Genomic DNA, 26,698 nt, shown 5'->3' with positions numbered 1-26,698 from the left:
GTTGGTCGTTGCGCGTTCCGAACCTGGCAGTGCCAGTCTAGCTCCACCAGGTGGTGGGGGTATGTAGTCGCGACGTGATTCGCTGAACCTCGCACGTACGTTGCGTCGCGACCGCTACAATGCCCCACCACTACGACTCGGCGCGACGTATCGTTGCGCGTTCCGAACCTGGCAGTGCCAAGTCTAGCTCCACCTCCAGTGCTCTTCTTCGATTCTTCGTGATCAACGGTCGCGCGCTTCTTGCCGGTCCGCGAAAGGACGAGTGTATTAATTAGCGTATAAATCCGATCGCGTCGCACGCGCGAGATTGATCTCGTCGGCCGTGAATCTCGCTCAATATTCGTCTCGCTTGCGTCCTTCGGCGACTTCAGTGCGTCGCGGCCAAGTCGCTCTCTTCATCATCTTCGTTCGATTAGCCCCTGCGAAAAGTGGGTCTTGGAGAAAGCGGCGACGCGAAAATGGAGCTTGGGTTTTATTCGCGCGCGAATAAGCTCTCGCGAGTCTCGCGTTTTACCGAAACGCGTCGAAGATTGTGATAGCTAAAACCCGGGCGTCACCGCGCGTCGCGAACGAAAAACAATAACGCGAATGCAAGTGTTTCGAAACTTCTACGAGGAGGAGGCCCGTGGAGACATCGGGCAACAAAGGAGCAACCGTGAGGTGAGTAAATTTAAATTGTTTAATAGTTACATAGTTCCTGATTATTTTTTGGAAGAGTTTTGCAATTTTTATAGAGATAAAAAAACATACTTTCAATATCGAAGATACGTTTTTTTATCTAAAAATTGCAAAACTTTCAAAAAATAATCAGGAACTAATATAACTATTTAAACGAACCTTAAAACTCTGCTCAAAATTATTGGAACTCGATGTGTAAAAAAATGTGAAGTTGGCACCTCTATTTTTTGAAACTCATTTTCGTTATCGTAATGATGGAACTATTACTAAAAATTATCAAGAACTCTTCTTATGGTTCTAAATAACTCGGAACTCTTAACAGAACTATGATAGCATAACAGAGGAGTGCCAACTTCACACACTCTCTTCCTGACGACTTTTTTGTGAGATAAAGGCAATTAAGTTAAGTTTAATTTGAATTAAATACATATATATTTGGCTTGAAATATTTCCTTTAATCTTTAATTTATTTATACCTTGAATAATTTTGTGTATACATGTATTTTCTTTTTAAATAAAAAAAAAAAATCTGTATCTATAAGAAATAAATAAGATGCTTAGAATTAACTTTATGCTTCAAATACGCTCGACATCTTTCTCGTTTATGTCTCAATGTTCGGACGCGTTTTTTTTTCTGCTTGTTGCAGTGTCGCGAGATTGGTTATGAGACGCACGAGGAAATACTTCGAGTACTGCACGAGCTCCACACGACCATGAAGACCTACCAGGCTTACCAGGCCGAGTCCAGGCAGGCGGAGACGAAACTCCGCGTCGCCGAGCAGCAACGCAACAAGCTCGAAGTGGCGAACGCGGACAGCCGCGACAAGCTCGCGCGCAGCAAGAAATATAAGCTCATCGAGAAGGAAGTTAACAAGGTAAGATCTTGGAGTAAAAATATATATACCGAGACGGTCGTTCGCGAGTGTTTCTACACGAGCAAAGCACTCGTTTCGAAGTAGTTCAATGGTGCTTGACCCTCGCGAGAGCTTGCGCAGTTAAAGCTCTTCTCTCGGATTATATCAACTTGCCGCTCCGAGAAAATTACATTGACAAATGTGTGGGATTTGTTTCGTGGTGTGCTGGCAAAAAAACACTGCATTCAAGTTTTACACAGAACGCTCTAAATCTATCGCATTTTCTTTCCTCTCCAGTAGAGATAAATTTTTAATATCTAATTTTTATATAATGTATATTATATGATATATTATGTATTGTATTATGAAATGTATAATATATATAATATAATATATATAAATAATATATATATACATATAAATATAATATATATAATATATATATAATAGAGTTTATATAATTAATCTAGGAATTAGAAAAAATCTAAATGAAAATCTGGCATTACAAATTTAATAAAATTAGACAAAATCTTTAAAAAAAAGTTACGTGTGCAAGCAACATTTGCTAGAAATAATATATTTATTAATTACATTCGCGATAACGAATAGATTCCTTCGATTGCACGCGTCGCTTGCGATTTGTTCTAGAGCGATCCTGGCCGTGGATAAATTCGGCATATTACGATCGCGTGCCCTTCAAATTTTGGCAAATGACGTGTTACGCTATGAGAGAGAGAAAGAGACGCGGTCGGTCGAGAAATTATTATTCGTCGAATCGCATATCCGCGTGACTTTCCCTCTCGCTTCGTCATTCTGGCAAATATTAACACCTGGCGCGGACTGGAAACGGTGGTCGCTCCTGGCAAAGGATCAACGGTGATCTTACGTCAAAAGCATAACGATTTATTGCGATGATCAACACGGTGATTCTCTTTTTGCGACGATAAACACGGATTTCGATGTGCTTCCTTTTCGTCGTTACACGTTTACCAGCTGTTCGCGATGTCAAAGCGACGCGCCGACTAGGAAGTGCTTCAATGTGTCTTCGCTTTGTCGTTTGATGACTTGTACATATATAATATAATGTCGGGAAATCGCTCGCATAATCTTCCGGAAAAAAATTTAAAAATAAAACTTTTTATAGTATTGTAGTTATTTAAGATATTTCTTAATGGATATAAATCAAAATTGAATTTATACTAGTTTCATTTCTCGACAACTTGACATTTCAAAGAGAAACTTTGGAATATGTCTTTTAAGAATTAAAAGAAAATAATTACATTTTCTTTAAAAATTGAAATAATCTTAGAGATAGCTTTGAAAGAACGTTATAAATTTATTAAGAAATAACTTTATAATAATAGTACATATATAATAAAATTAATTCGATAAATTAAGAACTGATATTTTTGAAAAAAAAATTTCGAGAGATATTGGAGAGTTTCGTCATGTTCTTTTAAAGCGGTGAGGTACTTTGCGCCAACTAAAAGTTCGCGTGTCTGGCCTTCGTGGATGCGATTGAAAGGAAATTGAAAGTACAGCTGGAACGAGTGGACTGCCGTCTGTTGCGTCTTAATAATTTCATTTCGCGAGCTGAACGGAAACGCGTTCATTACGTCTCGACGGCCGCGCCCTTAATTTCCTCTGTCACAATTTAACAATAAGGACATTATTAAAATCGACCGTCGGGATATGTCTTCGTGAAGCTCTTTCTATCTTCAGAGTCCAAACCGCTAATTATGAAAATTATGAAAAATAAAATTATTATATTTTATTAATTATAATACAATTAGATAATTCTGCAAATAATAAGCTTTTTTTTTGTATAATAAAAATTCCGAGATTCTCTATCTAGAATAATATTTTTGGGAAAAAATTTGTACAACTGTGCATCGCTCTTGTGGATGCAACTTTGGACAATATCATAATTGCACGTGCGTAAAAAAAACACGAATGCTTAAATATATCGACGTGTTTTCGTTCGGTCTAAGAATAAGTCTTAAATGTCACGACGAGGGGAAATAGCTTCTCTCAGATATGTACTCAAAATAGTATGTTTCTTTAATAACTTCGTGTCGTACGTCGCGTGATGCACGAGGATTATATTATGTCATTGCGTTTTCCACGCCAAAAAATAAAATTAAATTCGTAGCGCGATCGATGGTACTTTATATCCTTCTCCGGTGCATCACGCTACCCGCATTATCGAACGGAAATAACGCTCGTGCGACGAAATATATATCGACGATAAAGTACGAAGCGACGAAAATGTGCGTCCGGCGACAGGTGACGGAGACACCGAGAGAGAAGAACCGAGAACTAGATAGTATCCAGGCCAGAGGCAGGATGTCCGAATTAGGTGTCTACGTCATCAGTTCAGCAATTGTTCCGCTTTTTGTCCGTCTAATTCCCAATGTTACCGTCCACCGTACGATTCACAGAATCGACCGGAGAACTGCATCCGAGAATTGCATTCTAGAACGCAAGATTCTATCTCCGAAAACTCGTTTTTGCCATTCGCGTGCGAAACAGGAATGTTAATCGAACAATGATCGTAGAATCAAAATCGGGAAGAAACCTTATTGAAGACTTTTTTGCGTACATTATGTCTAATTTCGTAATTAATATATTCGCTCATCGGGTTATTATCTCACGTAAAGTTATTTTAACTTCTAACAATAATTACAAACTTTTGTGAAAAGTTTTTTTCTTATATTTGAGACGTTTTAGCTTAAAATTCTAAACTATAGAGAGAGATCAGAAATTTTTAATTTTAAAGAGAGAGATATTTTTGTTTTTATCGATGAAAGTATTTTAAGACTTTTCAATAAAAATTTTGAAGCATTCGTTATTTCGTGCGTCTATTTTACGACAAACGCGTTTGTATCCATATATTCGTAGTATAGGATTATATGCTTCACTCTTTTGTCCACATATGACTCAAGGGTCCCCGGGGACTCAAAGCATTTCTCCAGCCCATGTCGGGAGGATATCATCCATCCTGCGGAGTGAATCGGGAGAAATGTTAGGAAATTTGTATGAAGCGTCTCTTCTGTTTCCTTTTTTTTCCACCTCATCCCAATCCGAGCAGACGCCGACCGAGGATTTAGGGTTGACCTGCTAGTGGGTTTTTTGCCAGGCACATGCAAGCCGATGGAAAAATAAATAGCGCTCCCCTTAGCCAGCGCAGCTATATAAGCGCGATAAGACAGATGGTTGAAACAGTCTGGAAGCAAAAGAGACATCGAGAGAAAAGCGTAAGAGCCAAGCGGCTTGGAAAATAATAAAAAAAAGAGAGATCGACAACACGTGCAACCGACTCGTCGTCGTCGCATTCGATGTCATCGCTCGTATTAAAAGAACGCAAACTTTACACATGAAATGTACGATCGCAGAATTTTTTTCGCGTGATATTCTCTTGCAATACATATTTCACTTTGTGAAAAATTAAATAGTTATTTTTCTTCATTAATCAAAAATTATATTAAAAAGTAATAAATATTAGGCCTTTTCTCGAGCAGGAAATAAATAAATAAAGTGACGATGTTAATGTCTAGTATTGTAACTTAATTTATTTAATGCGGAACGTTTCGTGCATCTACTTATGACTTCTTCAGCCGCAATTCAATCCATGTGTACGATCACATTTTCTCAGTCCTTATTTTTCTTCGAGTATGTCAACCAGTAAAATATAAGTACGGAAAATACAAATCTAGTGTTAAAACGAAATTTATAATAATTATTACTGTAACAACGCATTATGGCCTGCGTATAATTAATACAATTATTAATTGGCTCGATAATTAGAAATTAAAAAGTAATAAATATTAGGCCTTTTCTCGAGCAGGAAATAAATAAATAAAGTGACGATGTTAATGTCTAGTATTGTAACTTAATTTATTTAATGCGGAACGTTTAAGTTACAATACTAGACATTAACATTGTCACTTTATTTATTTATTTCCTGCTCGAGAAAAAGCCTAATATTTATTACTTTTTAATTTCTAATTATCGAGCCAATTAATAATTGTAAAAATTATATTATTAAATTATATTAATATTAATTACATTATTAAATTATAGTTACGAAAGTCAACTAAAAGTTTCGTTGCGCGTCATTATATATATTTTCATATTTAATACATCATTAAAAGTATAAAACACGCGGCAGACAGTGATTTATTCGGTGAAACGAGGATTCTAATACGGGAAGCCTAGATTCCGGTTCTCTCGAAGCGCATCATCGTCTGATCCGAGAATTTTCTTTTTCAGAGGAAGAGCAAGTACCAGGAGGCGAAGCTGAAGGCTCTCAAGGCGAGAAACGAGTACATCCTGTGCCTGGAGGCGTCGAATACGACGATACATAAGTACTTCGTCGACGACTTATCCGATCTCATCGACGTAAGTTACATACGCACGTGCACCCTATTGACCTCGCGACCGAGCGCTTTCTCCGGTCTCTGCAATCGTTGCACTTGTTTGTGGCACTATAACGTTCGTCGTTACACAAATCGTCCGAATTAAATAGAATCCAACACTCGCTGCGTTACGTTAAAAATCTAATATATATTTTGTAAAATGTAATTTAGAAAGTGGAAAAAAATACTGATAAAATTCCTGTTGTTTTAAAACTGTTAAAATAACAAAGTCAGACGATAAAGTCGATCGAAAGATCATGAATGAAAATTAAGCCAATCTTGTGCGTCTCGTCGGAAATCGTTAAAAGTTAAAAGAACTCTGAGAGAATTTTCTTTTAGAATTTACCCTGAAAATCATGGTAATCGTGGGACAATATGATATGGAAAAAATTTTATGAGAATTTCTCTGATTAATATTTATCACAATAAAAATAATATCTATCACAATAAAATATAAAACATGTTTGAGTAATTTTACTAAACTGCATAGTAAAATTAATCAAACATATTTTATCCTGAAAATTATGGTAAGACAATACGGTATATGGAATGGAAAGAATTTCATAAGAATTTCTCTGATTAATATTTATTACTATAAAAATAATAATATCTATCACAATAAAATATAAAATACGTTTGATTAATTTTACTAAACTGTATAGTAAAATTAATTAAACATATTTTATATTTTATTGTAATAGATATTATTTTTATTGTGATAAATATTAACCAGAGAAATTCTTTCCATACCATATTGTCGTACGATTACCATGATTTTCAGGGTAAATTCTAAGAGAAAATTCTCTCTATGAATATAATAATAAAATACGATTGAAATTATTGCTTGTATCATCATAATACATTTATCTCTCTCGCACTGTATCAATATTTTTTTATTCAAAGAAAATTTAAGAGTATTATTTATTTCTTCAAAGTGTTTAAAGTAATTTGAATCGGCGAGATTACGATTATATCAATCAACGGCGTTGTAAATTCTTTTACAGCGTTTTCGATTCGTTACGATTGTACAAACGATAGATACATGTAAAAAAGAGAGAAATGACATAATGATGTGTTTGTGTTCGGCCCCGCAGTGCATGGATTTTGGATTCCACAATTGCATAGCGAGAGCACTGCTGATGCACTGCAGCGCGGAGGAGGGCAGGCAGCGTTCCTTACAATCTGGTGCCGAACAATTAGCCGCGTGTGTTGGTGCGCTCGACTCTCGGGCGGATAAGCAGAGATTCATGGAGTCCCATCACGCGGCCTTCATGATTCCCAAGAAGTTCGAGTTCCAAGGACAACGCGGAGACGAGGTATACGAATCGAGTTCGAAGTACTATAGACTTCATTCAATTCTCTCAAGCTTTCTTTACATATATTATATATACATATACATATGTTTTTAATCGGAATTAATTTACAGTAAATATATTTAATTTATAATATTATTTTAATAAAATAATAAATTTTTAATTATATATTAAACCAATTATATTATTAATATAATCTATTATATAGTTGAAATATAATTTATATAATTTATAATATTGTTTTAATAAAATAATTATATATAATATAAAAGAGAGAGGATACTGACTGATTGAGTCTTCTTTACAAGTTTTGTCACTAAAATTTACTATCGATTTATCTGTTCCCGGTAGTCGCCGGAGCCCGAATTACAGAAGATGCTGCATTCGGAGATGGAGCAACGATTGCAGCAGTTGCAGCAAAGGGTGACGTCGCTGCGAACCGAGTCGGAAGAGGTGTGGAAGACTCTGGAGACGGCGGAGGCGAGTCTGCTCGAGATGTTGACCGCCAAGGATTACGATTGTTCGAGATACTTTGGCGAGAACGCTGTGCCCACGTCCAGACCGCCGGAGACAGTGCAGATCAAGCTGCGAGCTGACAGACAGGAGACTGAAGAATTCTACCTCATAGTGAGTAATACATAATAGCTTCTCCCATCTCCTCTTCCTTCGCGGCGTGCAATAGACAGACACGCGGCCGTGCGGTAGAATATTGATCGTCGCATTAGCATTCGAAAGATAGAGGAAGTGCGCGTATAAGAGACAAGAGTGGAAAAGCGGCCGAGGAGGACGGCTTTGAATCTATTACTTTCCCGAGATAAAATCATCCTCGCATGAAGATTTTCGAAAAGTAAGATATCAGAAATAAAACTGCATACGGTTTTACATCACCCAATTCTTTTCTTCTATATTTAAATTAGATTGTAAAAATAGAATCAAGAATTTTAAATTGCGTTCCGTAAAAGTTTCCGATTGACATAACAAGTAATAAATTTCGTCAATCTCTCGAGTTTTCAGCATGGAAAACAAATTTGCGACATGTGATTTATCATCGGAGATATTGACACTTTTGACTCTCGCGTTCGCAGAAATTCAGGGAGTATCTTCTCGGCACGTCGAGAATAGCCAGGCTAGATGCAAAACAGGAATACATCCGGCAGAGCCTGCTGGATGGCTCGAACGCTAGTCCGAATCCGTCGATTTCCGCGACGAAGCAGAAGCAGGCGCGTCGCAAGCGAATCGGCCGTCTACAGATGAACGGCCAGCCGAAGCTGTTCGGCGGTTCGCTGGAGGAGTATTTGGAGAGCACGAATCAGGAGATACCGCTGATCATGAAGAGTTGCATTCGCGTGATCAACCTGTACGGCTTGCACCATCAGGGTATCTTCCGTGTGTCAGGCTCGCAGGTGGAGATCAACAATTTCCGCGAGTGGTTCGAGCGTGGCGAGGACCCGCTGGCAGATATGACCGACGCTTCGGACATTAACAGCGTCGCCGGGGTGTTGAAACTCTATCTGAGGGAGCTACGTGAACCGCTCTTCCCCATCATTTACTTCGAGCATCTGATGGAGCTGGCGCAGCTCGAGTCGAAACAGGACTTTGTCAACAAGATGAAGGAGATGATAGCGAGTCTGCCGAGGCCGGTAGTGATCGTCATGCGATATCTCTTCGCTTTTCTTAATCAGTAAGTATTACCGCTCTATGAGGAATGTATGAAGTCGTGTCGGATTTAAATTCTAAATTTTACGCTTGGATAGTCTGTCGGAATTCTCGGACGAGAACATGATGGATCCGTACAACTTGGCCATCTGCTTCGGCCCGACCCTGGTGCCCGTTCCCGAAGATAAGGATCAGGTTCAATACCAGAATCAAGTTAACGATCTTATTAAGAACATCATCACATTCTGCGAAGAGATCTTCCCGGAGGATATCGGTGGCACTCAGTACGAGAAGTATATCAGCAGGGAGCCTGATGATGCGTAAGCAATCGTTTTATTTATTATTAAATATATTGTAAAAATAATATTTAATCAGACATCTCGATCTTTCGATCATTCTTCGTATATTTCTTAGATGTTTCTTGAATTTCTGTTATATATGGATGATTGATGATTCTCATGATTTAGGGATGTGGGTGATTCGCCGACGGATCAAGTTCAAGAAGATATGGATTCCGAAGTTTACCCATCCGAAGACGGTAATGCACTTTTCGAATATATTTTGCTTGATACACGAGTTGGAAGTATATTTTCACAAAAGTTTATGTCGTCATTTTAGAATCTGAGAATCTCGAAGCGACAGCACAATTCGACTTTAACGCAAGATCTGAGAGAGAACTGAGCTTCAAGAAGGGTGACACTCTGACATTATACACGCAAGTTAGCAATGATTGGTGGCGAGGTGCTCTGGCCGGCAGGGAGGGATTGATTCCTGACAAATATATCATGCTCAAGATAAAGTTAGTATTATTTTAATTGTAATAAAATGTACTATTTTAAGAGAAACTTTGAGGTTTTTAAAATCAATTATTTAAAATTATATCATATTCAAATCGATTTATTGTTTAAGTCGACTCTCTTATTTGAATTACATTATAATTCGAGTTGAAATTTATTATATTTAGTCGATTTCTAATTGTTTCGTTGGCACTTTCTGCGTTTTTCTTAGGGATGAGGAGCGTGAGAAGGAACTTTTAAAATCGTCCAGCGAGGAATCCATGCGTAGAAGAGCGTCCAGCTCGGCGGACAGCGTCCTGTCGAGCAACAACTCGCCGCTGATGGGCCCGTCGGCGAATCCGAGCACCTGGTCGTCCGGCGCGGCGTCCGACATGTCGTCCGCCACGACGAACATAATAACGGACAATAGTAATGCCAGCGGTATTATCGCGTCCGTGGCGAATGTGCCCTGCATCTCGTCGTCGGCGCAGCCGATCATCAGTCGAGAGGTATTGGAAACCACCGTTTAGTAGAGAGTTGACCATATTATAATCTGTTGTGCCCGATTCTCTTCCCCTCTTCGTGTTCGTTCTCGCTTCTATTTGGTCACCCTGTGCATATCGACGCTGCGTTACACCGCGGATTTCATCGTCTCGTCGTATTCTTTTAAGCGCACACATCTCGGTGCATGGCTATGCAAAAAGTTGCAACGTATAATTTTTTTTTTCTTCGTCTCTATATTATATCTCCGTAAACGAAACCGCGCGGAAATTTTTGGGATGCACGTAGAATTGCCTACACGAAATCTCTTTTTAGCCTGCACACTGCACTCGCATATCAGATCCATGCATCGCTTCGTTCTGTAATCTTCACTCGCAATCGACTGCAAACAAGTATTCTTCGTGAAGAATAAAAGATTGAGAATTTAGAGCCTAAAAGCGATAAATTCGAAATAATTCGGCAAGTCGTTCGCGAAATGATATTATTTGCCGTGATTCTGAGATGTATAAATCTAAAATTTTGCGATACACACATCAGGGAAGACGACGAGACGTGGGAGAGCACTTTACGCGCACACACATGAGAGAATTTTTATTTTAAGTTAACTTAAAACCCGGAACTGCAAGTACTTTATAGGAGACTTTATACGAGAATTTGTACGATATACATATCTCTGTAAATAAAATATAAATATACATGTTCAGATATACATGTATATATATATATATACACATATTGTGCTGCATGTTTTGCCTTGTGGTTGTTCTTGTCTTGCGCCGCCTGTGTCCTTCGTTGCACCGTATTCAACTGCGTATGTGCGCGTGTGTACGTCTCAATTTTCGTTTTCCATTGCGTTCTTTTTTCATTTTTTTTTTTTTTTTTTTTTTTTTTTTGTAAACGACTGTTTTAATGGTTTTGAATGGTTGTGCTGTTTTTCCAGATATACGTTTAGTCTCTCTTGGCCCTTTAGTTGGCGAGAGAAGCCAAGCCGTTTCGCGCCGCACGTGCATATATACACGCAGAGCGAAACGCGGACTAAAAACTGTTCGATAAAACTGGCCGCCAGTGTTATTGTTAGCTGTGCGATTACTCTGTCATTGTTTGTGTCGCGAGATTTCGACGGGAGAGAGTGTGTTTGATCTTTTTTTTCTTTTTTTTTTTCTTTTCGTCGATATTGTGCAAATTTTCTAAAGTTTCTCCACAGAGCGAATCTCTCTTCGTTCTGTAGTTGATGAGATCAAAAGGAATGTCGCTCGCGCGCGGGGGGGCCTGCTCGTCTCCAGCGGATGTCCTTTCGACTTCCGAGGTGAGTAATGAGAGTAATCTCACCCACTGCAATAACTCTATAGCTAACTCTATTAATCCACCGGACAATAAAAAGAAATAGGTAAACTAATCCATCGTAACATCGATAATACGTTGTGTCTGTTTCTAGCAGTTTTACGAGCAGTTTTTAATCCTATAGATCGTTCATTAATCGTTTTATACATAGATTGTATTGTTTTATGTATGTTGTATCCCTCTTTATATTTGTGCGTCAATTTTTGTGCATGCGAGCGACTGTGTAAGTGTTTCAGAAATTTATAGTCTCGAAAATCTTACTTCTTTCTAGATCAATCGCGTTTGAAATCGAGAATTATGAATTATTTTCATCTCACTTTGCGATGAGACAACGCAATTGTTGTTGGATGGAGACCTTTAAAACCAATTTTTATCGAGTATATACTTATATTTTGTCAGATCGATCTCGGCACATCCCCTTTTATGTATTTATATCTCACGTTATCGTTGTATCGTGCAGTTGTAAATTTTTCATTGAATTCACTCATTGTCCCAATTTTTATCTACACGTTGTTACATGGAGAATCGTATACAGGGTGTCCTACTACTATCGGATGGCCTTTCAGGCACATATTTGTATAAATTTATCATCGATTTTTTTTGTTTAAAAATTTAATCGACGATCATTAATTGTTGCTATATTTTCTGATATTCGATATTAAGATATATGTACGAGCGTAATTTAGTTAAAAAAAATTAAAATTGTAAGTAAGATAAGCTTTAAAAGAATAAGAAAAAAAGTAGAATTCACATCTATGAAAGAAGAGAATTTTTTTCAGTAATTTATATAATTTTAAAAATGATGTTAAAACATCAGAAGAAGAAGAAGAACTCTTTCATTCATGCGATCGCGCGAAAGTACATCCGGTAGTGGCGAGATTCCCTGTATATAGACACGAGAGAAACGTGATTCGATAATAATTCGACAATAATTCGTATCTCATTACAGCGCGCACGATCGCTGATATATCAAGACGACTCCGTAGTATCTGCGTATCCCCCGCAATAGTAAACGAGACTCGACTCGTCTGTCGGCTTCGCTCAGGCAACACACACATTACACCTTATTTAATTCCCCGCACGCTTGAAGCCTCGCTACGATTAGTTCTCGTGATTGTTCGCAGGCCGATTCCGTGGCTGCGTCGAGGCTGGTCAGGGTGTCCACTCCGACGGAGAACGAGAGACATCACTCGGAGCATCATCGGAACAACGTGGACGGTCTGGTTTCCCAGCTCTCGTCGGAGGACAGCGTCGAGTGCGTCGACGGTGGCGATAACTCGGTGATGATTCAGCTGAAGCAACGAGGCGGCAACGAAGAAGTCGTAAATGAGGAACCGGTCGAGCGTAACGTGTTGGCGACGATATCGTCGGACGGGATCGCGTCGAAACGCGGTGCCAGCCGGAAGCAGCAACACTGGAAGTCGCAGAGCGTCGGCGAGAGCATGATGGGGCAACAGCAGCAACTGCAGCTGTCGCACGCGAATTCCCTGTCGACGGCGACCACGACTACGACGACCGCGATGTCGACGACGACGAGCGTAACGCTGGACGACGAGTTGCAGCAGGAACAGACGAACTTCTCGGCGAATCGCGAGCTCTGGCAGCGTCGTGCCACCTCGCAGACGCAGCTGATGAACACGACGGTGGTACCGCCTACCCCCCCCAAATCGTCGTCCTATTCCCGCGTGTCTCAGGAATTCCGCGAAATGCGGCAGAAGCACACGCCGGACTTGGTGATGGATCTACCGCTGTCGGCACAGGACCCGGTCGGCAAGAAATCCGCGTCGTCCAGCAGTCTGAGCAGCTCGGACGACGAGACGATGATGATGTCGTTGCTGCCGCCACAGCAGCAGCAGCAGCAGGTGCCTCCCTCGCGAGCGGAAGCTGCCACCTCGCCGACCGGCGGTCCGGAATCGCCGGACATGAGCACCGCCGCCGAGCGCTTCGCCAAACAGAACCAGTGTACCCTGAAGAAGAATACGAAGACCGCGAATACGGCGGAGACCATCGCCGGCAGCAAGCTGAAGCGGATCGAGCAGACGGCGGAGCAGCACGACGGGACGGGCGGCGTCGTCGTCGTCGTCGACGCGGAGAACGACGAGATCGTCCGGTCGGCCAGCTCGAATCAGATCGCCGTCGACGGCGGCAGCGGCGGGGGAGAGGGTGGCGGTGGGGGAGGGGTTCTACCCCTCAGGTCACCTCTACCGCCGCGTTCCACCCCCAAGATCGTCGCCAAGTTCGCCGAGCTGCATCTGACCGGCGGCAGCCAGATGGTGTCGCCGTTCAAGCCGCAGGTCAAGGTCAAGCCGACGATCCTACGCAAACCGGTGATGCCGTTCCCGCATCCGCACATGAGCCCCGAGCTTGCGCGCAAGATCGAGAAACAGGCGCAGAGCGCGGAACAGGCCAATTAAAAAAAAGATTGCCATAATCGCACAGCTGAGAAAAGTTGATTGACATTTATACGCGGTCGGGTCCCCCGGCGATCGCCAAGATTAATTCATATTCGTCCTTCCGACGAATGATGAGATACGCGAGCTTTCAAGGGAATTTGAACTCTCTTCTCGACTTTTAAAGTCGACACCTCGAAAATTTCTCAGAGTCCTTTTTCGCCGACTCTCCCCCTTCACTCCTTCTACCCCCCTTTCCTATAATCTTATATTTTACGCAAGTTATTCGCTCTCGAACGATGCAACTTGACAATAACCGCCTTCCTTTTATGCATGCGCAAAAAGAAATCGTACGTGGAATTGCAAATTGAATTGATGAACGATGTAAGCTAGGAAACTAGGCTATTGCCGAGGGAGACGTCAAGCCGAGACCGATCGTGCTTTCGATGAAGGAAAGAGAGAGAGAGAGAGAGAGAGAGAAAGATCGACCTTCTAGATCTCGCCAGGAGATTTCGAGACGGTAGCGTGTAGATTTAGAACGATGTTAAAAGCGCGACCACACACGTCCCATCGACCAGTTACTCCGCCCAGTCGCGAGGACTTCTACCGTATTAATTATCGTGCCCGAAGAAGAAGAGAGGAAAGAGCTGCCGCGGTATAGCGCGGTGCGATAAATTTCGCGTGCTGTAACAAGATTCGCGCGACGGTGCTAAAGTAAGGCAACGCGCGGGTGAAACTAATACTTTTTTTCCGTGTTAAAAAAAGTAAAAGTTGCACGCAGAGCGAGAGAAACCACGGCGCTATCCTCGCGGGGGCGAGTTTATTTTTTCTACAGATGTTTTCCATTTTCGCATAATTTTTTTACCAAATGATCCGCGTGAAGTAATGTTTCTAGTCATCGAGCGAAGATAAGAATAAGAGAAAAAAATAATGAAAAAAGAGCGAGAGAGAGAGAGAGTGCGTGTGTGTGTGAGAAAAAGAGCGTGAGAAGAAAAAAAAAAAGAATGAGGGAGAGAGAAAAGAGAGACGTAGCAAAGAAGAACGTGAATTTCTAATGCTGGACGACATAATGTAATTTATTTTTTAGCGCGTGCCCGCATATATATGTGTCACTAAATAGATTTTCCTGCTGTCGCGAAACGCGTTCAATGGTTCCTTTACGCATGAACGAGTGTTAGTATGAGTTTGACAGAAGAGAAAAGGGAAAAGAAGAAAACGGAGAAAGAGAAAACAGCTGTTTCCCCAGCCCTCTCGCCCGCCCGATCGATCGATTAATTTCCTCTGGACGCGAGGTCAGAATTTCTTCGCGTTCTAGAGCGGAAGTGAGTGAGAGAGAGTGAGAGAGAGAGAGAGAGAGAGAGAGAGAGAGAGAGAGAGAGAGAGAGAGAGAGAGAGAGAGAGAGAGAGAGAGAGAGAGAGAGAGAGAGAGAGAGAGAGAGAGAGAGAGAGAGAGAGAGAGAGAGAGAGAGAGAGAGAGAGAGAGAGAGAGAGAGAGAGAGAGAGAAAAAGGGTCCCACGAGTCCCGCGACTTTTATCGATAAGTCTATCATAATAATAGGACGCGTTATATTATATGTATATCGCGTACCGTCTTAATTATAGGTACTAATTAATCCAAACAGCGATGTTCGATATATCCGCGATAAAGGGGAAGAAGAATCTAGCTAGATGATTATATATATATATATATATATATATATATATGACGACGACGGCGACGCGAGTATTTATCGATTGACGCAGCGTCGTTTCTCATCGTAATTCCGATATCAACGAGTCGTATAGAGAAGAGGAAGAAGAGGAAGAAGACGAAGAAGAAAAAAAAAAGACATTCTGTAACACCTCGACGTATTCCCGCGTATTTGCCTCTCCCTATAATCGGCCGAATGAAAAAGAAGAGGAAACTTGTACTCGTGATCTATACGATAGCGTATACGCAATTGACACACGTGAGATGTATACCGTATATAAGCGAATTCGCGAAGAGAATCTCCTCCCAGCCCCTCTCAACTTTATGTGTGTATCGATTAAATGTTTAGCACGCGGTCCTAGCGTCGTCGGTGTTATTGCGATATTTTTTTTTCTTTTATCAATATTTCGTAATTTAAATGCGAGATACCTCCGCTTTTAATTTTAAGACGATCATCTTTGATTCGGAATTGCATTTTAGAGCTTTCCTCTGCTCCGTCTGTTCTCTTTTTAATACTCGATGTTAAATATTTTTATAAACTCGTGGAATATTACTTGTATAATTCAAGCGAAAAGATAATTTGTACTCTTTTTTTCAATGTTTTAATTTTTTTTGTCGGGGATAAGTCGGTTCTTTTTTCCACGTGCATCTGTCATCTGTCATCTGTCATCTGTCAAAATGATCTGGCGATGGTTCTGAAATATGCGATGTATTATTTACATATCCCGGAGAATCGTCGTCGGCCAAATGCGTAATGTCAAATGCAATAACACTGACCGATGTAAGGTTCGCTGAGCATCGCAGGCGCTCTTATACCCACCGCACTAAAGAAATACCAAAGCCAAGGATACGCTCCTCGTTGACTGTAAAAATAACTTTTCCGATCTTCACAGTTTCGGTTTTAAATGTAACCCCTCTCTCCTTTCTCCCTACCCTTCTTCATTACTCTTTTTTTTTTTTAATTACCTTATATCCGTGGACTGCGTATTTTGTATAGTGATCTCCCGTCTTCGTATTTTTCTTTTATTTTTATTATTTTTTTTTACACGACGCCAATCGCGCGCCGAACGATAACGATTTTTAAACGAATCTGTAAAACGTAATTTAATACGCGTTTAATAATTTAGCGTAGCCACGTCTTATCAGTGGATGATCCGAGAGGAGTGTAATAGCTTAATCGATAATCTCTCCCGTTAAGGCTAATGACACATATGGATATCGTAATAAACGAACTTACAGGCTGTATACTATATATTACAAGTGTACTTATTTAATTAATTTACATTGACACAGCGTATCCTTTCGCATATCTATCCCGAATTACATCTCGACACTTCCAGAAAGTTTAACGATTCTTATTTAATGGTCCTCGACTTTATAAAGGGAGAAAGGTACGAGAGATTTATATATTAACAATATAGAGTTAATTTATTTATTCTATATGAAAAGAAAGATTTGCTGAACTCTGTAATTTAATATTTATTTTGTACAATTTTTCAACCGATATAATTTGGATTATCTTATCCCATAATTTTTAATTATCTTATAATTTTTAATTTAATACATATATTTATATATTAACAATGTAGAGTTGATGATTTATTAACATCTATATGAAAAAAGAGATTTGCTGAACTCTGTAATTTAATATTTTTTACAATTTTTCAACCGATAGTTTAGATTATATCTTATCTCGTAATTTAATTTTTAATTTAATACACTCATATAAATATATATTAATAGAGTATATTATATATTAATTATATTAATATATATTAATAGAGATTAATATGTGTATATAATTATAAGCAAGTAATTATTAATTTGATATCGCTTTTAATCAATATGCGCATATATTATATTTTATTATATTTTTTCTCAATTTTACGTGCAAGAATATTCTTACTGGCGCGCGCTGCTGATCGGCTGATGCATCAGCTGATATCCCCCTCCCCTCCCGCGTCAGAAGCGCGACGCGTGACACGTCATGCGCGCGCGTTGCCTCTGTTGTCCCTCGTCAATAACGAGAATAATCGCGGCGGGCAGTGATTTTCGTCGTCCTCATCGTTGTGCGTGACAGCGGACATGGCGACGTCGGCAGGTCTTGCTTGTATAATACGAGCTTGAGATCAGTGTGACGTTGTCTATCAATTATCTTCTTATCACCGTTGCTGTAGGTTGGCACGACAATTAACCCAGCGAATGAAACGACCCTGGTTGCGAAATTCTTCGCTCGAAAAAACACGACCGCGACGATGTCGCGTCGAGTCCCAAATTAACCTGCCTGTCTCATCTCCGATAAATTCTCAGTGCCGGCGATGGACGCGGACGAGATCGTGTGCAGGATCTTCGGCGCGAGCGTCGTCGAACCTCGTGTCGTTACCGTTAAAGAGGAGCATCCCGGACAGGAATCGAGGTATGAATTTTTCGGTTCTTCTGCGGGAAGGAGAACGTCAGGTTCATCTGTTTAAAGCTATATTTTTTCAAGCATCTTTCAATCTTTATTCTTTAACCCTCCAACCTTCTAAACAATAATGCTACAAATTACTTTCTTATAATTTTTCTTCTATTCTGTTACTTTAATTTTGCTCTTTATTATAAAATCTAAGGAGATGCAGCACGTGAAAATATATAGATTATATATTTATATTGATTGTTCTCTCTCTTTATTAATAAATCTTTTTTGCTTTTTACATTATTAATCTATTTTATTAACCAAAATATTTTGGATGTTTCAGATTAATGCAGAATTTGACTCGGGTGAATGAGTATATTAGAAGATCTTTATTGAATTTATACATTGATAGCCAAAATTCCGAGGATAACAGAGAGGGTCGAATAGGTCCCCATGTAGTTAGATTCGACGTATCTATGCACCATGGTCTTTGTATCGTCTCCCCTGACAGATTGAGTGTCAATTCGCAGAGTAGTTTTAGCACGATGCGTGCTAATACAGGAGTGTTCAAGGGAAAATGGATGTACGAGGTGCAGCTAGGATCCAAAGGAGTGATGCAAGTCGGATGGGGGACTGCTCAATGTAAATTTAATCAACAATATGGCGTTGGTAGGTTGAAATATCATATAGCACCTTTATTTGTCATATTTTTTTAAATACTTACAATTTTTCAAGTAAAAACATGAATATTATTTTATATTATTTTAAATAATTCGTTCAGTCTTACAAGGATTGCTTTATCTCAGCTGTTATATTTCGTTTTCTTGCTTCTTTTATCAGGTGATACACCAAATTCGTACGCTTACGACGGAAATCGCGTGAGGAAGTGGAACGTAACTACGCACAAGTATGGCGAATCCTGGTTGACGGGAGATATTATCGGCTGCGCGCTGGACATGGATGACGGAACGATAGATTTCTACAGGAACGGCAAGAGTCTGGGCAAAGCGTTCGAGAATATATCGATGGGCGCCGGAATCGCGTACTTCCCTACCGTCAGCTTAGCCTTCACCGAGAACTTGACGGCCAATTTCGGCTCCATACCATTCAGATATCCCGTAGAGGATTACGAACCTTTGCAGGCGCCACCGACGACGCAAGTTCGCCAAGCCGTGCTTCTCTTCCAATGGTTCTCGCAAGTGATCGAACTGTTTGAACATTCTAAGAACAAACCCGACAAGCAGAACGTTCTGTTGGAAGACAAGATTTCGAGCGTCCAAGGATTTCTCATGTGTCTAGCGAGATCGATCTTGAAGCACATCGGCCCGTTGCTTACCGTTCCCTACGTCACCGATGCGGTTTTCGTACCGTTCATGCGAACGCTCTGCGATATGAGTACGGATGATGTTACGACAAAGTCCGTGTACTCGAATAGTTGCAGCGCGCGGCCGATCATCTGTCTGGATCTGCTGTGGGCGTTTCTGGAGGAGCACGAGATCAAGATGTGTCTGGAGAGCACGGTGCTTCACTTATTGTCCGCCTTCCGACACGTTTCTCTGCTGCTCGAATATCCAGATCAGTGCAAGAGCCTGATGCTGCTGACGAGGATCTGTCAGCACACCGTTACGCGACAACATCTGCTGCAGTACGTCCTGTTCGATCGCGTGCGTTTCGCCAATTTTGTGCACGTGAAGCCGCTGGACGAGGGTGGACTCACGGACGTGGTGGAGAAGGTCTGGTGGGAGACGAATCCCTTTGATCCGTCGATCGAGATGAACAAAACCAATTACCTATTCGCCTGTGAGCGCATCAAAGCTGCCATATCCGGTACGATTGATTTACTTTTGAGACATTTACATTTGTAAATTATAATTATTTATATAATATATATATGCGATTGAAAATTGCTTCTGAAAAATTAATATTTTGAAACAGTATTTTTTAAGATGAAAAAATTAACGCGATTATACATCACCTTTACAAGCAATAATAACGCTGTACTTTTTTTACATAGAGGTGGAAACGTTACAAGTCGAACTACTAGTCACTCTGTTAAATAATAGCGACGGAACAGCGAAGAGACCGGCGTCGAGGACAATATTTTTGAGGAAGTTCAAACGCTTCGTTCAGGAGAACTTGATATCCAGTCGTGTAAGTACACGTCAAGTACGATATGAAGAGGTATTCTCTTATGCGCGAATCGTTGGTGTAATTATTGAGCATTCAGTCACCTGCAGACGTTTTATCAATTCTACAGACACCCTTGCCGATCACCTTATGTTGCTTTCACCGGCTTCTGGTTGCATTCAGAATTTTATGGGACACTGAAATTGGAACAAGCCCAGTCTATATACCCTGCAGGTGATAAGGCATTACTACAAGAATTGTGTGAAACACATACTTGCAAAAGGACTCTCGACTCTCTACTTTAGTAACGTAGACACCTTCAATCAGTTCATCTTGTATCTCTTACATAAAATTTTTATAACTTTACTATAATTTATTATACATAAAAAATTTGCATAACTTTTATCTATTTATACATACTATATATTGTGAAACGCTTGAACGCTTGCATTTTATTTTTCGCGCACAACGATATATCTTTGGGAGTAGATTTTTTTGTTCTCTCCTTTCTGAGTATACAATAAGCACTCGCTTCATCATACATACGTTATTCGCAAGTATTATTGAGCGATGTTTGATTTACGTAATAGCAAATTCCTTATAAATTGGAATGGGCAGGGCGTTCTACGATGCATCGATCAATTACTCTGGAATCGACAGACTTGGCGGCGTAATTACCCACTTAAACAAGACATTCAAGAACGAATTGCTACGCCTCCTAGGTCCGGATCATGAGGTAATTCTTGCCATGGAACAACAGCAGCAACAGCAACAGAGTACTACGACGACGACGACGACGACGACGACTATGCAGGAGGCGTCGAATAACGCGTATGCCGTGGTGGCCAGCGGCTTGAGACCGTTGGCCGACTTGCCAGTTGCCATACCGGCGGCCGTATTCCCGCGTCTAATTAACATCAATCCGTCCGCGGCGGGTAATCAAGGTAGTTCAATGATACTGGAAAGACTCGGCTTCTTCGCACATACCAGAGAAGACAGGACTCCGATACGTCACGGTCCCGCAGATCCGGCGACCTCGTTGACGGAATTGTTAGACGGTATTATTTTGTTCTATCATGTAGCGGCGAAGAAGCAGCTGGCTAAGGTAGCCAGTCTACGCGACAGTATGTCCACGTACGTCAACGCGATCGCCGACACCAAGGCGAGGCTCGAGTACGTTGAACGAGAGACGATCCCGCGGGCGAAGGATCACGACGCAGAGGCAATTCAGAGGGAGCTGCTCCGCACGACGGATATATTCAACAAGAAACTGTCGGAGCAAGCGAGACACATGGCGTGGATCAGGGCCGCGGTGTACTCGGCGGAGAAGCAAGCGCAATTGGCCTGGCTGCTGAAGGTAGTCACATTGACCTTGCAGACCGCCAGCCAACAGGGATGCACGTTCAGTTTCGTGCCCGATTTCTATCTGGAGACCCTGTCCGATCTCTGCGTCAGTCTGCGCGCTCACATGCATCCCACCGCGCCGATCGAGAATATTCCGGATTATCGGGACATGCTGCGAAACGCCGCCGAGTTCCTCTGCGATCACTTCCTCGATCCGCGCATAGTACACGCCAACTCCAAGGACGTGCTGATCCTCACGCTCGCGGGCTTCGTGTCGAATCCATTGACGTTGGAGGCGCTGGAAAACGTACCGCGCGAAAGCAGGATAAGGGTCGTCACGAATCTGCTCAAGCCTTACGAGAATAGAGCATGGGCACAGTCCAATTGGGTCCTGGTCAGATTCTGGCAGGGCAACGGCTTCGCCTTCCGATACGACAAAAGTCCGCATCTCTCGAAGAAGGTCGGCCCGAAACTGTTGCAGCAGGAATCTATCTCTCAGCCAATAAGTATGTCATTTTCTTTTTCTTTTTTTTTATGTAGAGTATTATCTCTTTTGTTGTAAAACTTTGTTAAGATGTGACACATTTATATCTATCTGCAAAAATTATATATAGTATATATATATCGAACAAAACTCTAACATCTCAAGGAGACAGTCTTTTAGATTTTTGTAAAGATTAATATTTTATTTCAATTTCACATGATAGTATCTTCATTTCAGAACCGTGTCCATCGCCGGTGTACCAAGCACATGTGAGAGACGTGTTGTTGGGAAATTCACAAGCGACCACGCAATTCTTGAACTCGCTATTGAATCAGCTGAATTGGGCGTTCTCCGAGTTCATCGGGATGGTGCAGGAGATTCACAACGTATCGTCGAGGCCGGAGCGAGTGTTTATCGAGTCGAGGCAATTGAAGATCTGCGCCACCTGCTTCGATCTGGCGATTTCGTTGCTCCGAGTCTTGGAGATGATCTCTACGGTGACTCCGGGCGTTTTTAGCGATCCTACGCAGTCTTCCAGCGAGACCTTACTGGCCAGATTGTGTCAAGTGAGTGAGTGATGTGTGTTATCTAGTAAATGACTGTGCTCTCAAATTGCTACGACTGTATCGTGATTTCAGTTGCTCTGTCAAGTGTTGAACAGAATGAGCTCGCAGACGAGTTGTTTTCAGCATGTGGTGCTATTGGAGATACCGGATTTAGAATCCGTAGATCATTTTCCTATATTAGCTGCCGTTATCGGTATTCTGCTGGCTCTTCTCGAAAAGGAGATGAAGGATTTTGCAGGTATTACAATTTGTAAAAAAAGTGAGTAAACTTTATCTGTAAAATGAATCTCAATAATTGTTCTTTCCCTTAAATCTCAGCAAAACCGACGATCGAAGTGCCCAGAATCACGCAAAGTTTATTGACAGAACCGAGCTTCCAAATCAGTTCTTTATATTTTGTTTTGGGTGATACCAAATTGAAAAATACAAAGACGAAAAATGTAAAGCCATTCTCATTATTAAATTGTAAGTAATACATGCATAATCATAATACTGTATCCTGTATCTAATACTAATTTTTTAACACTTATTTTTAATTAATCATATTTCGTCTTTTCTTCACAGACGAGGAAGATGTGACGGCGGAGGAAATTAGCCGAGTGGCAGACATGATAAAGTACCTCGATACCTGCCGCACGCTTTTACCCGATAACAAATTGATAAGCGACGACGATGACACTTGCACGATTTGCTACGCATTTCCGATCGCCGCCACGTTCAAACCGTGCAATCATCAGACGTGTCGTACCTGCATAGATCGTCATCTACTCAATACGAGGGAGTGTTTCTTCTGCAAAGCGACCATAGATAAAGTCGAAGATCTAAGCGGGAACACGTTGCACGATTTTATCAGTGAGTTTGCAATATCGAGAGCGACTTCTTGATCCAGCGACAAAAGCCATCCCGCACTTGTTGCATATACTGTATTAAAGAATTCTTTAATCCTCGCAATATATGCTCGTCGCGTTAAGCATCGAGTATTCATAAAATTATCATATAATTTTTATCATAATAAGGAATTCTGTAAAAATTAGGATAAAGTGAACGGCAGAGAGAGAGAGAGAGAGAGAGAGAGAGAGAGAGAGAGAGAGAGAGAGAGAGAGAGAGAGAGAGAGAGAGAGAGAGAGAATTATATATAAAATATTAAGAATTCTCTTTATTCATATATTCACAAGTATAATATATCGATCAGTTATATTGAGCAAATTTTGGCAATGAAAGGCATCAAAGGTATAAAAAAAAAAATTAGTTTTACGCAAAGCGGTTGCGTACGTGAATTCATAAAATAAAAACTTACTAATAAAAATTAAATATATATCAGTCTTTTTCTTTTCGATCTGAACGTTACAGAAGATAAAAAAAATGACAGAATTACAAATCTTCTTTCCTAATTATGTTTCCCATCGGCGCGGCGTTTCGATTTCGCTGTACGATCTATAGATAACATGGCACACAGTTGAGATAAATCATCATTAATTATAATAAAAATCTAAGTTTCGCAGAGATTAATATAATACAATATATGAAGTTGTATATTTCTAGCTAATAGTAAACGTAATGTTCAAATGCATAGACTCTCTTTAAGCTGTCTAAAACCGGTGACGAGTGGCGGCGAATTGGACGGCGTTTTGTAGAGATCCTGAAGAGTCTCCACAAATACGACGCCGCATACGAAGGCGCCGAGGGTGGTCAGAAGAATCGCGAAGAGGATCAACAGGCGATTTTTGTTCAAGTATAATTCCGGGTCCTTGAGAAGTATATTTTGCAGGAGGGAGATGCCTGGCAGCACGAAGATGAACATCGCGGACAATGCTCCTAGTAAATTGATGACGGGCGAGATATCCGGCACGAGAATGGCGATGACCAACGATGAGACGAACCAGATCAACGTGACAGTCACACGAACGCCGATTCGATCGAGATTAACTTTGAAGATACCGAGAAGCGCGTCTCGTCCGCAGTACAGGACGATGGGATAAGTGGTGAAGTTCTTGACGGCGATCGCGATTATCGCCACGGTCAGCACGACGCTCTTCTCGGTGTAGCCTTGTAGGATATCGCTCGGTACCTTGCCGCTGCCGAACGTGAGATAGCCGAAATAACCGATGATGCTGTACGCACCAAAACAAATCAGCATGCTGATCACAGCGCATAGCGTGAACTTGCCCAGATGACGGTCCTTCATGCAGGCGTAAGTTGGTATTGCAGTCATGTGGCTCTGTTTAAATACGTACATAATATATACACGTATCATTTTAATTGATAATTTGTTTTTAATATTATGTCTTATATTTAGTATATGTCTTATATTAATATATAAGACTTATATTAAAATGAGATATATAACATTTATATATATATAATAATGATTATATATATACGTATATCATATAATATTAATATAATATTTAAGTAATATTAAGAAAAGAGAGAGTATATGAAATAGCGCATAAATTAAAAACTCAAATACCTGATAAGCAAAACAAATAATTGGTATTATGTGTAGAACTTCGTATCCATTGTCTGGCCAAATTTTTATCGATGGTACAGTGTCAGTCTGATGTGTGAGACTTTTATAAATTATCAACCATATAACATATATTACAGTTATGCATCCAATGGAGCTTGCGTAACTCAAAACGTCCAATCTTTTAAAAAAGCATAAAGGCAATATAAATATACTGCAGGATAGAGCTGTCACAAATGGTCTGGATAAATACCTGTAATATTTTAAATAGTCTTTCTATAGATTGAAGAAATTTTAAAGATATTGTTTTTTTTTTCTTTTTCTTATATGCAACAATTACCAAGTGTGACAATAGTCGAGACCGTAATACGTGGCAAAGACTCTATCAAATTGATCGCCAACAATTATCAGGAACGTTAAGCAGCAACCAAAACTGTAAATAGCTACGCAAATTCCACAGAAAATAAGCGATTTATATCCACATAATGCAGCAAACGCATCTTGCATGGTGTTGCTGTCCGTATCATCACTGCAACTGGCCAGTATTACCAGTGCAGCTGTGATGAATATAAGAAAAATAAATTGCGCCACGACAGAAGTTCCTACTCCACCTGCCTTGTCAAAGGCCTGTGGAAAATTCAATAAACCAGCGCCCAACGTAGTGTTCACAATTAAAAAGATTGTTCCCAAGATACCAGCACCTGAGATAGGAAAATGACCTTGAAGAAATCTGCTTTGTCTCGTTATTATCTCTTCTACATCTCTCTCACCGTGATATTATCATTCTTTTCATTATTGTTATTGTTATTTAAATAATCAAACAGAAACTGTGATGATATTAATTTAGTTTATTCAATTTCAATTTATTTTTACTAAGGCGATCATATCCAATTATTTAGATGAAATAATATTAAAAAAGGGAATGATTCACATGGTTGAGATAATACTTCATATTACATATTGTATTACCTCTTCGAGTTCTATTATTATGGGCAGCCGAAGGACTCGGTGCGGTCGACAAAATTAAGTCATTGTTCAGCCACTCGGTGTCGCCTGTTAAATAATCCATGTTGGACGCGATCACAGATTTCAAACTATTGAGATCTAACAAGATTTCGGCTTTCTCCTTGTAGCGGATGTCCCTTCCGAGGTACAAAGTCCATACGTTTCACGAAGCAAAGGTCATCAATCGTAAAACAAAGAATGATAAATTCAGCGTTTAAGTACAAATATGTTTTAGCTTTGCTCGCAGCACGTGGCCAGTCATCTCTCGCCTCTGATGTCTGATGTTGATAGGTTGATACTGCGACTTACTGCGTTCTCTTCACCTCTCCTCGAGATCGGACCACGAACGCCTATCACCGAACAGATGGCGTTTTATTCCTGAACCCTAGACTTTGGGCACAAAAAATCGGATAATATACATATTTCGAAGCAAAAATTTATTACATCATAATCATAATATTAAATCTATATAGATCTATATACATATATATTATTACAGATAAGTTGTTAATTGGATTGAGGATTTATAAAATAATTTTCAATTATGTTAATTAAAAGTTTTTTTTTTAATAATAACTGATAAAGTTGAGATTTTTAGATCTTTGCAAAAATTTATGTAGGCATTTTAAATTTTGACATCAGATTTGTATTGAATTATGTGAGCAATTTGGAAGCCGAAATTGTACTCGCCTC

General features: G+C 40.3%; 3 protein-coding genes across 8 annotated transcripts in view; 2 read left to right on the top strand and 1 right to left on the bottom strand.

Moving 5' to 3' along the window:
- Nucleotides 1-16,869, top strand: part of LOC145941003 (SLIT-ROBO Rho GTPase-activating protein 1) — a 69,281-nt gene extending 52,412 nt beyond the window's left edge. For 5 of the 6 annotated variants that reach the window (XM_083046739.1, XM_083046740.1, XM_083046744.1 and 2 more), the window contains 11 exons: nucleotides 1,326-1,553; nucleotides 5,805-5,933; nucleotides 7,045-7,266; nucleotides 7,615-7,890; nucleotides 8,349-8,944; nucleotides 9,018-9,239; nucleotides 9,387-9,457; nucleotides 9,538-9,718; nucleotides 9,928-10,204; nucleotides 11,425-11,502; nucleotides 12,662-16,869. In XM_083046739.1, the coding sequence (XP_082902865.1) occupies nucleotides 1,326-1,553; nucleotides 5,805-5,933; nucleotides 7,045-7,266; nucleotides 7,615-7,890; nucleotides 8,349-8,944; nucleotides 9,018-9,239; nucleotides 9,387-9,457; nucleotides 9,538-9,718; nucleotides 9,928-10,204; nucleotides 11,425-11,502; nucleotides 12,662-13,951 (3,570 nt within the window). In that variant the 3' untranslated portion in view covers nucleotides 13,952-16,869. The remainder of the gene's footprint in view (nucleotides 1-1,325; nucleotides 1,554-5,804; nucleotides 5,934-7,044; nucleotides 7,267-7,614; nucleotides 7,891-8,348; nucleotides 8,945-9,017; nucleotides 9,240-9,386; nucleotides 9,458-9,537; nucleotides 9,719-9,927; nucleotides 10,205-11,424; nucleotides 11,503-12,661) is intronic. The other variant, XM_083046745.1, reaches the window with a different exon arrangement.
- A 726-nt stretch (nucleotides 16,870-17,595) lies between these two features.
- LOC145941010 (E3 ubiquitin-protein ligase RNF123) lies at nucleotides 17,596-23,641 on the top strand. The gene is made up of 10 exons (XM_083046756.1): nucleotides 17,596-18,033; nucleotides 18,356-18,681; nucleotides 18,853-19,839; nucleotides 20,027-20,163; nucleotides 20,270-20,373; nucleotides 20,758-21,989; nucleotides 22,205-22,533; nucleotides 22,606-22,771; nucleotides 22,852-22,998; nucleotides 23,098-23,641. Exons 1-10 carry the CDS (start codon nucleotides 17,936-17,938, stop codon nucleotides 23,415-23,417), a joined length of 3,846 nt encoding a protein of 1,281 aa, XP_082902882.1. The 5' UTR covers nucleotides 17,596-17,935; the 3' UTR covers nucleotides 23,418-23,641.
- A 30-nt stretch (nucleotides 23,642-23,671) lies between these two features.
- Nucleotides 23,672-26,457, bottom strand: LOC145941011 (sodium-coupled neutral amino acid transporter 7). The gene is made up of 4 exons (XM_083046757.1): nucleotides 25,970-26,457; nucleotides 25,341-25,701; nucleotides 25,004-25,253; nucleotides 23,672-24,751 (listed from the first exon to the last, which is right to left on the bottom strand). The coding sequence occupies exons 1-4, from the start codon at nucleotides 26,067-26,069 to the stop codon at nucleotides 24,095-24,097; spliced, it is 1,368 nt and encodes a 455-aa protein (XP_082902883.1). The 5' UTR covers nucleotides 26,070-26,457; the 3' UTR covers nucleotides 23,672-24,094.
- Between the last annotated feature and the right edge of the window lie 241 nt (nucleotides 26,458-26,698).

Source organism: Prenolepis imparis, unplaced genomic scaffold (assembly GCF_030444845.1).
Source record: "Prenolepis imparis isolate NDT839.2.m4 unplaced genomic scaffold, iyPreImpa1.0 SCAF_9, whole genome shotgun sequence".
NCBI classification, from domain to species: Eukaryota; Metazoa; Arthropoda; class Insecta; order Hymenoptera; family Formicidae; genus Prenolepis; species Prenolepis imparis.
The sequence above is the reverse complement of the archived record's forward strand: the minus strand, read 5'-3'. Positions and strand labels throughout refer to the sequence as shown.